Source organism: Mauremys mutica, chromosome 1, assembly GCF_020497125.1.
Source record: "Mauremys mutica isolate MM-2020 ecotype Southern chromosome 1, ASM2049712v1, whole genome shotgun sequence".
NCBI lineage: Eukaryota > Metazoa > Chordata > Testudines > Geoemydidae > Mauremys > Mauremys mutica.
This window is the reverse complement of record NC_059072.1, coordinates 241,739,071-241,752,742: the sequence shown is the minus strand read 5'-3', so window position 1 is coordinate 241,752,742 and position 13,672 is coordinate 241,739,071. Positions and strand designations below refer to the sequence as shown.

The 13,672-nt window shown below is 41.1% G+C and overlaps 1 protein-coding gene across 4 annotated transcripts in view; it reads right to left on the bottom strand.

Moving 5' to 3' along the window:
• Positions 1-13,672, bottom strand: part of SLC9A7 (solute carrier family 9 member A7) — a 123,059-nt gene that overhangs the window by 30,428 nt on the left and 78,959 nt on the right. For 3 of the 4 annotated variants that reach the window (XM_045004802.1, XM_045004778.1, XM_045004787.1), the window contains exons 13-14: positions 8,185-8,244; positions 2,549-2,612 (exon numbers count right to left, since the gene is read on the bottom strand). In XM_045004802.1, coding sequence (XP_044860737.1) covers positions 2,549-2,612; positions 8,185-8,244 — 124 coding nt within the window. The remainder of the gene's footprint in view (positions 1-2,548; positions 2,613-8,184; positions 8,245-13,672) is intronic. The other variant, XM_045004796.1, reaches the window with a different exon arrangement.

Sequence of the window (13,672 nt, the reverse complement as noted above, 5' to 3'; positions counted from 1 at the left end):
AGTCGGGTCCCCCCGGCCTGGGTAGCTCTTACAGGCTGCGAGCAGTCAAAGGGTGGAAAGGAGCTGAGGAGCATACACAGCCCTGGGGCTTTAAGCAACAGCAGCAGGAGATGGGGAAACGTTACGACCACTCGGACCATGGCACTAGCCAGCGCATCTGCACTGCCCGGCTCCAGCTTCTGGCCTCCAACATGGCCATGGGGCGGGGCCTCAGGGGAGGAGGCAGGGCTGGCACTTGACTGAGGAGCAGGGGGTGGGGCCTTGTGGTGGGGGGCACAGCCCCCCCAATTTTCTGTCTAAGCCACATCAACCCTTGCACTGAGAAGAGTCCCTGGCATTAAATATAAGCCTTTTAATGTAATAGCAGCAGCACAAGTGATCGACCAGATGGCGTTCAGCTGCATTTGTTTTTACTTTTGTATCCGCTTTTTCTTTTGGCTTGAAGCTGCCAAAGCTAGGTCAGAGAAACCAATGAATTGAGAACACTCATGAAACAAATCTTCAAATCACTGGAGAAATAATGCTGGAGCCATTCTACCACTTCCATGTGCTTCCATGCCAACCTAGAAAAGGGGTAGCATCACCACAGAAAGCCAGACTTCTCAACAAACAGCTCACTGGTCCCTCCCAAATGATAAATCTATTCTGCTGTAATTGCGACCTGCTCCTGATCTTGGGCCTGTAAAATAGGGGGAGAAATCCCACGGAAACTATAACTAATGGCTTTTGTTAAGGATACAATACACACAATGAAACAGAAACACAGTTCAAATAAATGCTTTACATTTCTGTGGGACAGAATATAGACCAAATGACTAGCTTCTAATTTCCTCACAAATATTGTCAACGCAAATATTATACCTTGTTTTTTCTAATTTTTCCTGCTGCAAGCAGTTCCTCAGATATGGCTCAGTCTAGTCTGAACTGGCTGAGACCATTACATCATTGCACTGCCATCTAACCTTGGTTCTTACCCTGCTTCCACTGTCTTCCTTGGGACTGGGTAGGACATACAGAGATTAGGAAAGGCAGAAAGAGAGACTTCTGTCACTGGCCTGGGCCTATTCTAAGATCTTCCAGACACAAAAGGCCAAATTCATCCTTTGTGTTACCTTATCCCCACAGTCTTAGGAATTACATATAACATGCTGTTGACTTCAGTGAAGTCATACCAGGCATGGATTTGACCCAATATCTGCAAGGAGCTCAATACAGATGTGTAGCTCAGTTCCTGCAATGAAGAAAGATGCTCCCTGAACAAGTTATTTTTTAATCGTCATTTGCTTACAAGAGGAACAGCAAGCTAACAGCAAGGAGATACAGCTAACAGAAACTTCACTCCAAATGCAGTCAGTGATGTGTGTGTATTCTGTTGGTGTTCTGTACCCTGAATTTCATGGAACTGAGAAACTAGAGCCCTGTGCATCTTCTGGGTAGAACTCTATTAGTGTTTTATGTTGTGCTCTTGTTTCCCCCTTTAACAGGTTAATTTCTGTAGGTGATTAACTGCTCTACTGAATCTGTTTAGCATGAACCAGTACTGAGGGCTTGGCAACTTCAGCTCTGAGTTAAGGGTTGGAGTGGAGCTCAAATGATGCTGATGGCTCTGTGCAGAGGCAACTGTCAATCAAGAAGCTAGAGAGGTCAGTTCAGAACAAACATTTTCCTCCCATTCCCAATACTCACTGCAAGGGAACTTGGATGGATGTCATTTGGAAGTGACATTTTCTGTATTTATGGACAAAGAAACCTGGAAACGTTTTTTATTTTATTGAAAAGGTGATTATTTCAATATTGGTGCCTAGCTATCACAGTGAATGTTACACTAGAAATTCACAGATATATGGTATCCACGATAAAAGGTGTATTTGTGACATTCACTTGGTCTTGCAGTGGTGATCGGCAATACAGGGGTGAGGTGAAACTGTGCTGGTGCACTCTGTAAAATAGCGAGGGTGCGCATTAATGTAGTGGTGAGCACAAGGGAACTTTTAATTTGTGCTGGCAGGGTCTACCTGTGCTGTTAGCATACAACACATTGGTGCACCTTCGAAATCATTGCCCTCTAGTGCACATTGATGTAGATGAGACCAAAGATTAAATTTGATAATCTGGCTGCAGCTACTTTACACAGTTAAAAGTGCAGTATTTGGTAGCAGTCACTGAACAGAAGCCAAGAGGACTTTTCTCTATCCATTGCTCCTAAAAAGAGCTGGTTATGGTTTAGAATATTTAAAGAATCCCTACTGGAAAAATAAAAAAGCAAGCCATTAGACGGCATGCAAAAAACACTCAGATCTGGGGAATTTTCTGGTACTCTTACAAAAGATCCAAATTTGAATTACAAAATTTAGAAGCACATATCAAGATGATGTATTCTGTGACCTGAAAATGTTCCCATCAGCCACCACAGGTATCAATCAGCAAATAAAATGCATCTGTCACTACAGAAAATATTCACCAATGTCACATACCCTTCACGTTCCTTTGGATTATCTCATTTTATATTAGCTCACCAGCCTAGTAAGGAAGTTATCTAATTACTTACTCCTTGTAAGACTTGAAAGCTGTCATTGCTGGGTGGGGGATCCTGATCTGGGTCAACACCAACCCTATAGAAACATTAGGAAAACAAACAATGCAAAAACAAACGGTTATCAGATGGTCATAAACACCATAAGCAGATGAGAATGCAAGAAGCTGAAGTGGTTAGTTCAACAGCATTCCACATGCTTATTATAGAATCATAGAATATTAGGGTTGGAAGGGACCTCAGGAGGTCATCTAGTCCAACCCCCTCCTCAAAGCAGGACCAATCCCCAGACAGAATTTTTACCCCAGTTCCCTAAATGGCCTCCTCAAGGATTGAACTCACAACCCTGGGTTTAGCAGGCCAATGCTCAAACCACTGAACTATCCCTCCCCCCTCATTTTAGGAAGAGTTTTTCTTTATTCCATCATAGTTACATAGACACATTACAAAGAAGTTCCTTTTTCAATCAACCAGAATCCTTCTCTAGGCAGCAGATTTTCATTTACAACTCACCACCCTCTTCCTTGGCTGGCTGCCATCCCTGCTGGGTCTTTTAGAACTATACCACTTTGTGCACGGACTAGCAGAATTGTGGCTAGCCTCTTGTGCTGCAGGGAACATGCCTCCTATGTGGCAGACTGTGTACACAGGAGTACTGTGATGCTAGACAGGTCTCAAAATGGCGTAAGCATATACGATCGATTACACTTTTTAAATATACTTCCTAAAAAAGGATCAGCAAAAGAGTTTCTAAAGCTAGTTCTTCACTGCCCCCCAGTTTGGATTACAGTAGTATGAACAGCAGAGTGTACCAAAGTGCTATGCTGTAACTCCCCCCTGAGGATGCTGCGGGCGTGAACTAAAAGTTCCTAGTTCACATGAATGTAATCCTGTTTGAAGAGGACTATGTTAACGCAAACTGGGAACCTATTAGTTTGCATCCATACAGGACTTACAGCACTGGACTTTGATGCAGACTGCTAGTCACACCCCTGTAGTCTGAACTGCCCGGGAATTCATGATCTTAGTTTGCTCTGTCTTTTGGGAAGTTTCAGTATCCTAAATAACATGGGAATTGCCACACTGGATCAGACTAGTAATCCCTCTAGTCCAGTCTCCTCTCTCTTAAAGTGATCAGAACCAGCTGCTTCAGAGGAAGGAGCAAGAAACCAGACAGCAGGCAATTACAGACTAGCATGCCCATAACGGAATTTCCTTGCTATAGTTATTCAGTTAGTGACTGTTTTATGCCTGAAGCATCCCTCTCAAACATCTATTTAATCTTATCTAACGTAACCAGGGCCGCCTGGGGGTGGGGCAAGTGGGGCAATTTGCCCCAGGCCCTGCAGGGGCCCCCACGAGAGTTTTTTGGGGCCCCTGGAGCAGGGTCCTTCACTTGCTCTGGGGGCCCTGGAGCTTCTTCCACTCCGGCTCTTCGGCAGCGGGAGCCCCCGCCGCAGGTCTTTGGGGCACTTCAGCGGCGGATCCCGGAGCGAAAGGACCCCCTGCCCCTGAATTACCACTGAAGCGGGGGCCCCCCGCCACCGAAGACCCCAGGCCCCCTGAATCCTCTGGGCGGCCCTGAACGTAACTCAATATTTCTGTTATCCTTATAGTTGTCAAGTCCTTCTGAAATCCTATTAAGCCCTTGCTCTCCAGGATCTCCTGTGGCACCAAATTCCACAGATTAATTGTGCATTCCACAAGAGAATGGTTTATCAGTGTTAAATTTATTGTCTTTCAATTTTATTGAATGTCTCCTTGTATTAAGAGTAAGGGAAAAAGAGGAGTAAATTACACACTCATGTTGTGTAACAATCATGTTCTCCCTTATTTGTTTATTTTTGGAGAAAACGGACTGTTCAGTTTACTCTCCTCATATAGAAGATTGTCCAGGCCACTCGTTACACATCTAGAACTCTCCTCTATTTTGGCTACATCCTTTTAGAGATGGGATTACCAGAATTGAACAGAAAATCCCAGGCGAGGGCCCTATCCATAGTGGACAGAAGGGACATGATAAAATTACAATGAATGAGACAGAGAAGGTAGATTGGACATTACTGTTCCCCTCTTATCATAAAAAAAAAAGAGGGCATCAACGAAACTGAAAGGGAACAAGCTTTAAATTGATACGGAAATACTTCTATGTTGTGCCTCTTAAAAGCACAGCACAAAGAGGAGAATGGGGGCATAAGGCACTTGAACTACAACTCCCATGAAGCACTACGGCAGCATTTCCAAAACAGAATTATTTTGGGTTTTGGCTGAAATTTTTCAGTATTCAAATTTCTGCTCCAAATGGAAATTTTCTGTGGAAAATTTAGATGCAAAAACTTTTAAAGTTTTCATTGCAATTTTCTGTGGAGAAAAAATCCTCATTTCTATTGATTTCCCTTTGTAGAAGTCAGACGGGTTATTTCCTATCATATGTTTACCTTAGTGTTCTTCAGTCCTATTTTTGACTTGTTTCAGCCAATTAACAGAGTACCAAGATAGAGCCTACTGGTTTGAATTATTAGTCTCACCTTTCAGCATTTTTTTTAAAAACATGTACAATATTTGATGTCCTCCAGTATAGTAGCTGATTTTTAATGCAAGTGTTTATTTTTCTTAGCAGCTCAGCCACTTCATTCTTAGGCTTGTACTAACTGGGTGACTTTTTGCCTTTTATCAATTTGTTCTAGCAGCTCTTCTTTTTGAGACCATAATCTCAGACAGTACGTCATTTTATTACCAGAAAAAAGGATAAAGTATCTCCCTAATATGTTCTGTGGTGAAGGCAGATGCAAAGAAAATATTTAGTGTCAATGTCCTTCTCCTCCTTAATTGGTTCCTTTACTCCGTTAGTCCATACTCACCAGTCCCTCAAAGTCTTTGGTGTTTTACCCTCCTTGCTTCCCAACTTCAGTACAACCTCACTTCATATCTTCATATAAAACAGTCTTTCCAAAAAAAAAAAAAAACCCCAAAAACCTCTTTGTTTAATGTCTTTGATTATTTGCTCTTCAAATTCTCTTATCCCTCATAATTCCCATTTTACCTGCTGTAATTTATAGGCTTTTCTATTAGCTTCACTTGGCCTGGATTTCCATTTTCTGACACACATCTGTGAGTCTCAAATAACCTCTTGCATCTTAACACTTAGCCAAGCTAACTTTTTTCTTGCCTGTCTGCTTCTTTTTTGTTTAGGGGGTATGTATGCCTGATGTGTCTATTATGGAATGTTTATTAATAGTCTTCATGCAAAGTCTAAGGATTTTTAGTTCTTCGCTTAACTTCAGGGTCTTTTTGACTAGGTCTCTCCCGTAAATAAGTCCCTTTTCTAAAGTTGAAATGTTTGAGTGCTAGTTTTTGTTAATATTACTCCTACAAGGATGTTGACCACTAGTTATTAAGCAACCACCAAATAATTAATAATCCTTAACTACAATTCATGACAAATCCTACTATTCCCACCATCAAAATTTAGTGCAGAGAATGTAATCAAATATTATAGTTCACTTTGGAGTCAAGACAGAGTTCCAGTTCAGTTCAAGAAAAGCTCTTGATGTTGGAGAAAAGTCTCTCAAAGCAAAGTGGTTTCCCTTTACTTGCATGCTTCATAAGCAGTTACAAAGATCAATTGCTATAGAAGTCAATATTTGTTCCTGTTGACTTGAATTGTACTGAAGTACAAAATTGTTCAGGGCTGGATTGATTTACTTGGATTACCTCTTATACACTAGGTGCACAGTGACCATAGTAAGCCCAATCGTCTTGGAATTTCACTGAAATAGTCTACTGGAAAGCCAGGTGAACAAGCATATGTTGGGCTAAGCACTGACCGGATTATGTGACTTGAAGGGCATGTCAGCTGCAATGCAGCCAAGAACATGGCAGTGCAGTCCCAGCAACCACCACTATTTTCTGTGCTCTCCACTCTGACAATCCATAGCTGCAACATATGGTTTCTAGGATTGCACAGATGAAGTGTTTGATTTGGCAACAAAATTATTTACATAACACTTGGCTGAGGGATAACAGTATATGAGAAAAATCATGTGTGAAAAAATTTTCTGTTGTGACTGGATAAAAAAAGTCTGAAATCGGCCAATTAGAAATGCATTTCTCCTTTCAGCATCAATTCACTATTTTATTATTTAGAGCCAGATGACTACAAACTGTCTTAGTAAAAATACTGTTTAGTCACCATTTTCATTCTGGTCTTGGGACAGTCAGTGGAATTTATACAGACACAACAAAGTAACAGTATCTAGAGCAGAAAACAAGCTCACTGAAGTGAAGGTGTAACCCCTTATGAAAATAATTCTCTATTTTTCAGAATATAACAGCTCATCTTACTTTAAGACATGTTTTAATGGTAAATGGATTATCACTGAGCTTGTAACTTTATCTGCCAACTGAGTTCCTTAGCTACCAACCTTTCCCTGTCAACACTATTTCCTTAACCAATTTGGTTTGGAAGGGATCTAGAATTCCAGTAGAATTCCAGCATCACTCTTGGTGCCATTGTAACTACTCAGATGTACCACCTGTGATCCAAAAGCTGAGCACTGGCATCACTGTAGCTAGGCAGACTCCTCCCCACATTGCATGCACATGTTCATGAGCCCAGTCCCTGTGACAATGGTGCTACTGTCATTGTAACTTCTGCCAACACACACGAAAACAAACTCAAAGGGAAAGTTTACATGAAAAAAAAAAAAAGTTGGCAAAAAACACTTAAAAGCCCGACTGATTCTCACTTTGAGAAACTCCACACTGGGCCATAGAAAGCAGAGCAGCTCTAATTCCTGGTGATATTGCCCAAGTCCAGCCTTCCCAAAGCCTGAAATGGAGGGCAGGAATTCACCATCGGCGGCATGTCTAAGCATGTACAGTTACTGTGGTAACAGCCCTGAATGCTGGCAGTACTTTAACTATTCTGGTTCTCAATGCAGCTTGTTTTGGTGTTGGCCTATTTGTGGTTCTAAAAACTAATTGGTTGGTTGGGACTTCTTGTGATACAACAGGGTGCATTAAAGATGCACCAAAGGAATGTAATTATTACACTATACACAACTTCAACAACCTACACCAGGCCTTGTGTACCAGTTCACTGGTTTTGGAAACTGATCTTGACTCCTCTCCCACTAAACTCAATGGATCAGCTCCAATCAGCACCTTTTTTGGGAGGGTTCCAATTTGGGACAGTCCTGCAACCGTGGTGGGAGTCAATCTTACTCTTCTGAGTAACCCCTTGGAAGTCACAGACTACTTGCATGAATAAGGATTATAGGATCAAATCCATGATTTCCCTACTCACAGAAGTCAGATGAGGCTTTTATTTTTATTATTTTTTTACAATAAAAGAACTGTTTTACTTTTTTTCCCTAAGCATGTGGTGAGGTAGAAGGGGTCGGTTATCCAGATTTTAAGGGGAAAAACAACAAAAAATTGGAAAAACCACCAGTGAAAGCCCTGCCTGCGGGAATCACACCCTTTCAGCTCACAGGAACTAAACTGATTCAGAATTATGGAAATTGTACAGTCCCTCATTTGAAAAGAAGCAGCATGCCATAAGGTAGAAAGAGAACACATACTTTGGGTTAGAAAGGTGAAGAAAGCCAAGCACCAGGTTAATTTTATACTGAGGAAACCAGTGTCACCTGAAGTACAGCCAGCGGCTTTCATTTATCTCTTCCACCGATGGAGCATGATCACCAACTCTGGTACAGCACAAGAATGGAATGTAAGTAACAGAAAATGTTTGTGAGCTGGTATCTTTAGCCAAGCTCAAAATAAAAACAAACCAAAACCAACAACAGGAACAAACACACAAAATAAAAATGGAATACAAAATAAAAAAAAACATAAAAAATAACAAGGACAACACTGTATGATAAACATTTGCTAATAACATCCCTATCACCTCCAAGAAAAGGAGATCCAACCATGTTACCACAGAACCTTTATATGACAACAAAGTACATGTAACAATTAGTTCTAGCAATTATTACAAGGTGAACAAAATTACTATAAGGTGGGTGCCTAACTGGTTGAAAGACCATACTCAAAGAGAAGTTATCAGTGGGTCACTGTCAAACGGGGAGGGTGTATTTAGTGGGGTCTTGCAAGGGTCAGTCCTGGGTCTGGTACTATTCGGTATTTTCATTAATGACTTGGATAATGTAGTGGCAAATATGGCTATAAAATCTGCAGATGACACCATGCTGGGAAGGGTTGCAAGCACTTCAGAGGACAGGATTAGAATTCAAAATGACTTCGACAAATTGGAGAATTTGTCTAAATTCAACAAGAAATTCAGTAAAGATAAGTGCAAAGTACTACATTTTGGAAGTAAAAATCAAATGTACAACTACAAAATGGGGAACGGTACTGCTGAAAAGGATCTGGGAGTTATAGTGGATCACAAATTGAATACGAGTCAACAATGTGATCCAGTTTTTAAAAAGGTTAATATCATTCTAGGGTGTATTAAAAGGAGTATCGTACCGAAGTCACAGAAGGTGATCGTCCAACACTACTCTGCACTAGTGAGGCCTCAGCTGGAATAGTGTCCAATTCTGGGTTCCACACTTTAGGAAAGATGTGGACAACCTGGAGTGAGTCCAAAGGACGGCCACAAACATGAGAAAAGCTTTAGTAAACCTGATCTACAAGGAAAGATTAAAACACCTGGCCATGTTAAATCTTGAGAAAAGAAGACAGAGGGACTTAATAAATATCTTCAGATATGCTAACGGCTGTTATCAAGTGGACTGTGATCAATTGTTCTCCATGTCCACTGAAGGTAGGACAAGTAGTAACTGGCTTAATCTGCAGCAAGGGAGGTTTTAAGGTAGATATTAGCAAAAACTTTTCAGCTAGAAGAGCAGTTAAATTCTGGAACAGACTTCCAAGGGAGGTTGTGGAATCCCCCTCAATGGAGGTTTTTAAGAACAGGCTGGACAAACACCTGTCAGAGATGGTTTAGGTTTACTTTCTCCTGCTTCAGTGCAGGGGCTGGACTAGATGACCTCTCAAGGTCCCTTCCAGCCCTACATTTCTATGATTGGCTACACATATACATATAAGATATAGCTATAATATAGATATATATTAGAGACAGAGATTGTGTGCATATGTATATGAGATATGGCCAATTCATATACACACAAATATATATTTAAAAATAACATTAAAGGTTGCAAAGTTGAGCATTCTAAAATTAGCATGTTCCAGAATTAAGGTTACCTTTGCAGGTAGTGACACCTACAGTTAAGGTTGCCTGAGTCTTTCCATTCTAAGATTCTCTTTTCAGTTGCTTAGAACTGTCAAACTAACAGGTTGATATTTTCCATGGCGTATGTCGGTCTCAGCTATTTTTGGAAAATTACAGCAAAACCTGTTCAGCTTTTTCCTCAGAATGAGTTTAGGGAAAAATACATTTTTACTGATGTTAAAATATCCCTCCAACCATTCTGTTGAGACGCTCTAGCGCCTCCATACTTTGGAGCCGGGACTTCATATCTAGCAGGAGGGCACCCTGGTGTCAGGGATGTGCCTTTTGGCATCCCCCCCAATAACCCACCCTAATTTAACCACATTACAAGCCCCTAAAAATTCCAGTTTGCACATGCTCAGCAGACACTTCTTGGAGTTTGCCCACTAAATTTTCCTGAAGAGTCCATCTGCTCTGAGCATGCTCTGGCCCTGGGATGCAGGGACAGAGCAGGATTAACTGCTCTTTCCCAGTACTAGAGGCCACAGAGGCACCAGCACAGGCACTGAGAGCAGGAAGCCCAGCTCTCCAGGCAGAGCAGAGGATGAAGCTGGGAGGCTGGGACTTGGACAGAGAACCTGGAGGAAGAGAAGACTAGGATGAGGAGCCAGGGTTTAGGAAGGGGGGTAAATAGGTTTCAACCCAGCTGATGACCCATGTGGGTGTCAGTATGATGGAATTTCTGCCTGTGCAATCTTAATTCAGACCCTTGGGTTCATGTAACTAAAAGATGAATTACAATCTGCACATTTTCTCCACAGGACACCTGCCTCATTCAGTGCACTGGATGGTGCTCACTGAATGAGTTAGCTATTAAATATTTTGTTTTATTCTCATGGGTCAGTATCTGGCCCCATGCCTCATTTACTGCACATCACTCAATTTCTCATTGCTTAAATTTTAAAGCTCAGTTGTACATTGTGCAATTTTACTTCCATATAGTTAAAACATTCAATAAGTCTTTGTCTCTGAATAAGCTTGACAACAGGACTTCAAATAAAAATCCTGCTATTTCAATAGTAACCATGTCATTATGCATCATTTAAGTAGCAAAAAAACAGAAAAAGTTAGTATTGGAAATCAAAACCTCTCCCCCTAGCAAGAACAGTGCTTAATTATATCTTTATCACAAGCTATTTTACAGTTCCTAAAATTCACAAAAAAAAGTTTGTTTACTAATTAAAATTCATGTTTTGAAATTAATCTCAGTTACTTGTAGTGACTATTCCACCCACCCAGTTTGAAACAACAAATTCTGAACAAAAAGGGGAGGACATTAGTCAGCATTTTGCTTCAATGGAACATTCAGTACTAAACTGGAAAAAGGAAGCACTGCCCCAATGGGTCACCCATTCCTAATGAACAATGACAGACCCTTATTTTGAGATATAAACGCAAGAGTTCCCTTTCTCTGTGAGAATTACAAGTGAAATCTTGTCAGCCACTCTAGAGAGGAACTTTGACAATGTTTCTGATTTATTGGCCTGTCAGATCTCTCTGAAGTTTGTTAGCAACTTCAGGCAGGAAAAATATTTCTTGGCTTTAACCACCACACGGGAGCAGACTGGATTTTTAAACTCCCCCACCCCCAACACACACTAGATTATCCAAGCTAAACTGTATTTTCCAAACAAAAACAAACTCACTCCTCCAAGAATATAGCCCTTTACCATTCAGGTACTTAAATGTAATCTTCCAAAGACATCTATGAGATCCAAGAAACTCAAGCATCTGACATGATGGGAATGAAAAATTATTACTGATGTTTAAATTTTTAACATGTTTAAAGTTTCCAGTGGCTGAATGTAAAATGGACATAACTTCCCAAACAAGGCAAGCATGGAAGAATTTTATTAGTTTTAGCTGGACTTTTGGTTTTTTCTTTTATAAACTCGTTATACTAATGGCTCGAGAATTAAATTGAAGTTTAAGGTTAAAACCACTCTGAATTTCACAGGGTACAAGTGGCCTTTTTTGTCTGCAACTTCTGAATTATAGGTCCAGTTCATGAAGTGCATCATTGCCCCCCTCTCCCACTTCATCTAGTAAATGAACAAGCAGCAGTGGTAACCTTTAATCTCTTTTCTGTTAAAGTATCCTGTATAATTAAACACTTCTCAACTTTCAACCTCTCACACTTTATTTATTACAATCTAATTTAAAGGGCATAAGTGCCAGGGGCCCAGGCATCATCCATGTAAAGAAACAGTGAATACCCTGAATTTCATACTGCACTTCAGCTGAGCCCTATATTCCATGCTATTGCTTCTGTTTGAGATGCAGTATAAACATAGAACTAAAGGGAGTCTGTATCTTCTGATGCCTCACACCCTACCCAAAAGGACAAGAACTAGCATGTTAAACTCTTCCGAGTTTCACTAGGAAGCTGTAATCTCTATCCCTCTGCTACCCTCCTATAACAAAGGGGGCGTTTTACTTCTCAGTGGCTGGCACTGTATCATGACAAATGACCACTAACCAGTGTTTGAGTTTCTAACTCTTATTCAGCTGCACATGGCTGCCACCTCCTGGTTTAAGTAAGTTTAATTTTATGTGGCCTCTGGGAAGACAAACTGCAGCAATTCCAGTGAACACTGTACAAGGGTCAAATACTGCATTTCCTAATCAGTATGCTACAAACAGATCTACATAAGGATATAGATGAGAGGTTAACCATTTTGTTCTGTTCAACCAAGCCAAAAAGGTAGTGATTTCTTTTCACTTCCAAACAGGGGGTGCTGTTATGCCTCCAACACACGATTTAATATCTGTAGGTATGTCAATCTGCCCTGCTGTGACATTACAGTTGTCTTTTGGAAGCTACTGTATTCCAGGAGTGGTATCACAGCACTGGTCAACTAGTGTTTTCACCTGTGCTGCTTCATGGCCTACTGATGGAGCAAAACTATTGAAGTGGCCCTAACATCAACAAAACAATCTGTCAGAAAAACCAATGTCCTCCCTCAAATGCCTCCAGAAATGTTCATGTCACCTCAGGTTCCTAGGCTGGACCACCAAAAAAGGAATCATCACTGCAAGAGGAGAGGTACACCTCATCCTCAAATTGCAAAAAATAATGACAGGCCTGTGATATGAGTAATATTTCCAGCTGTCCCAACTAAGCCCAACCCAAACACTCAAGAATGTACCCAGCTGTTTGAGTTTAACCGCCAGCCATCTGGAATGACCCCAGGTCATCACGGTGAGGTGAGAATCTAAGAAGTTGGGGGTGGGTAATGCCTGAGCGTCTTTGCTAGCCATAGCTAGTCTGTCTTCTGAGACCTTGCCTAGAAAATTCTAGAGGAAAACAAGTCAGTGTGCGGGATTCCCAGAAGTGCTCAGCACTGGCCTGTTTCTGCACCCATTGATTGCATTTGGCTCAACTTCCACTGATTTCCAATGGGAGCAGTTAGGCCAATTCCAAGTGCTTTTGGAAATCCCATCTGCTCCAGGTCATTTCTTAACTGAACCTAGGAAATACATATCAGCTGGCAATTTCCTCTCTTTGTCCAACTACATGGGTGGTCCCTAACCTGCTAATTTTAGCAAAGATAAATAGAGACTTACCTCAGCATCTGCAGTTTTCCCTGGTACTTACCTGTACTCTACTACAGGACCTTGGATATTGAAAATTCTGGTGAACACACTTAGTATTGAAGGCAATCAGCACGTTGTAAGGGCCACACAGCTATGTGTACAGTACGCCAAAACCCTAATATAGCAGGAGCATACCTGCTAAATAACCGTTGATGGATTCATGATTCTCTACTAGGGCTTTTGCTTCCCACGACAAGTAGCTTCAAAAAATATATATGCCTACAACCGTAGAGCATCTGTATATTGGCAGTTTGACTAAGTTGTTATGATTACAT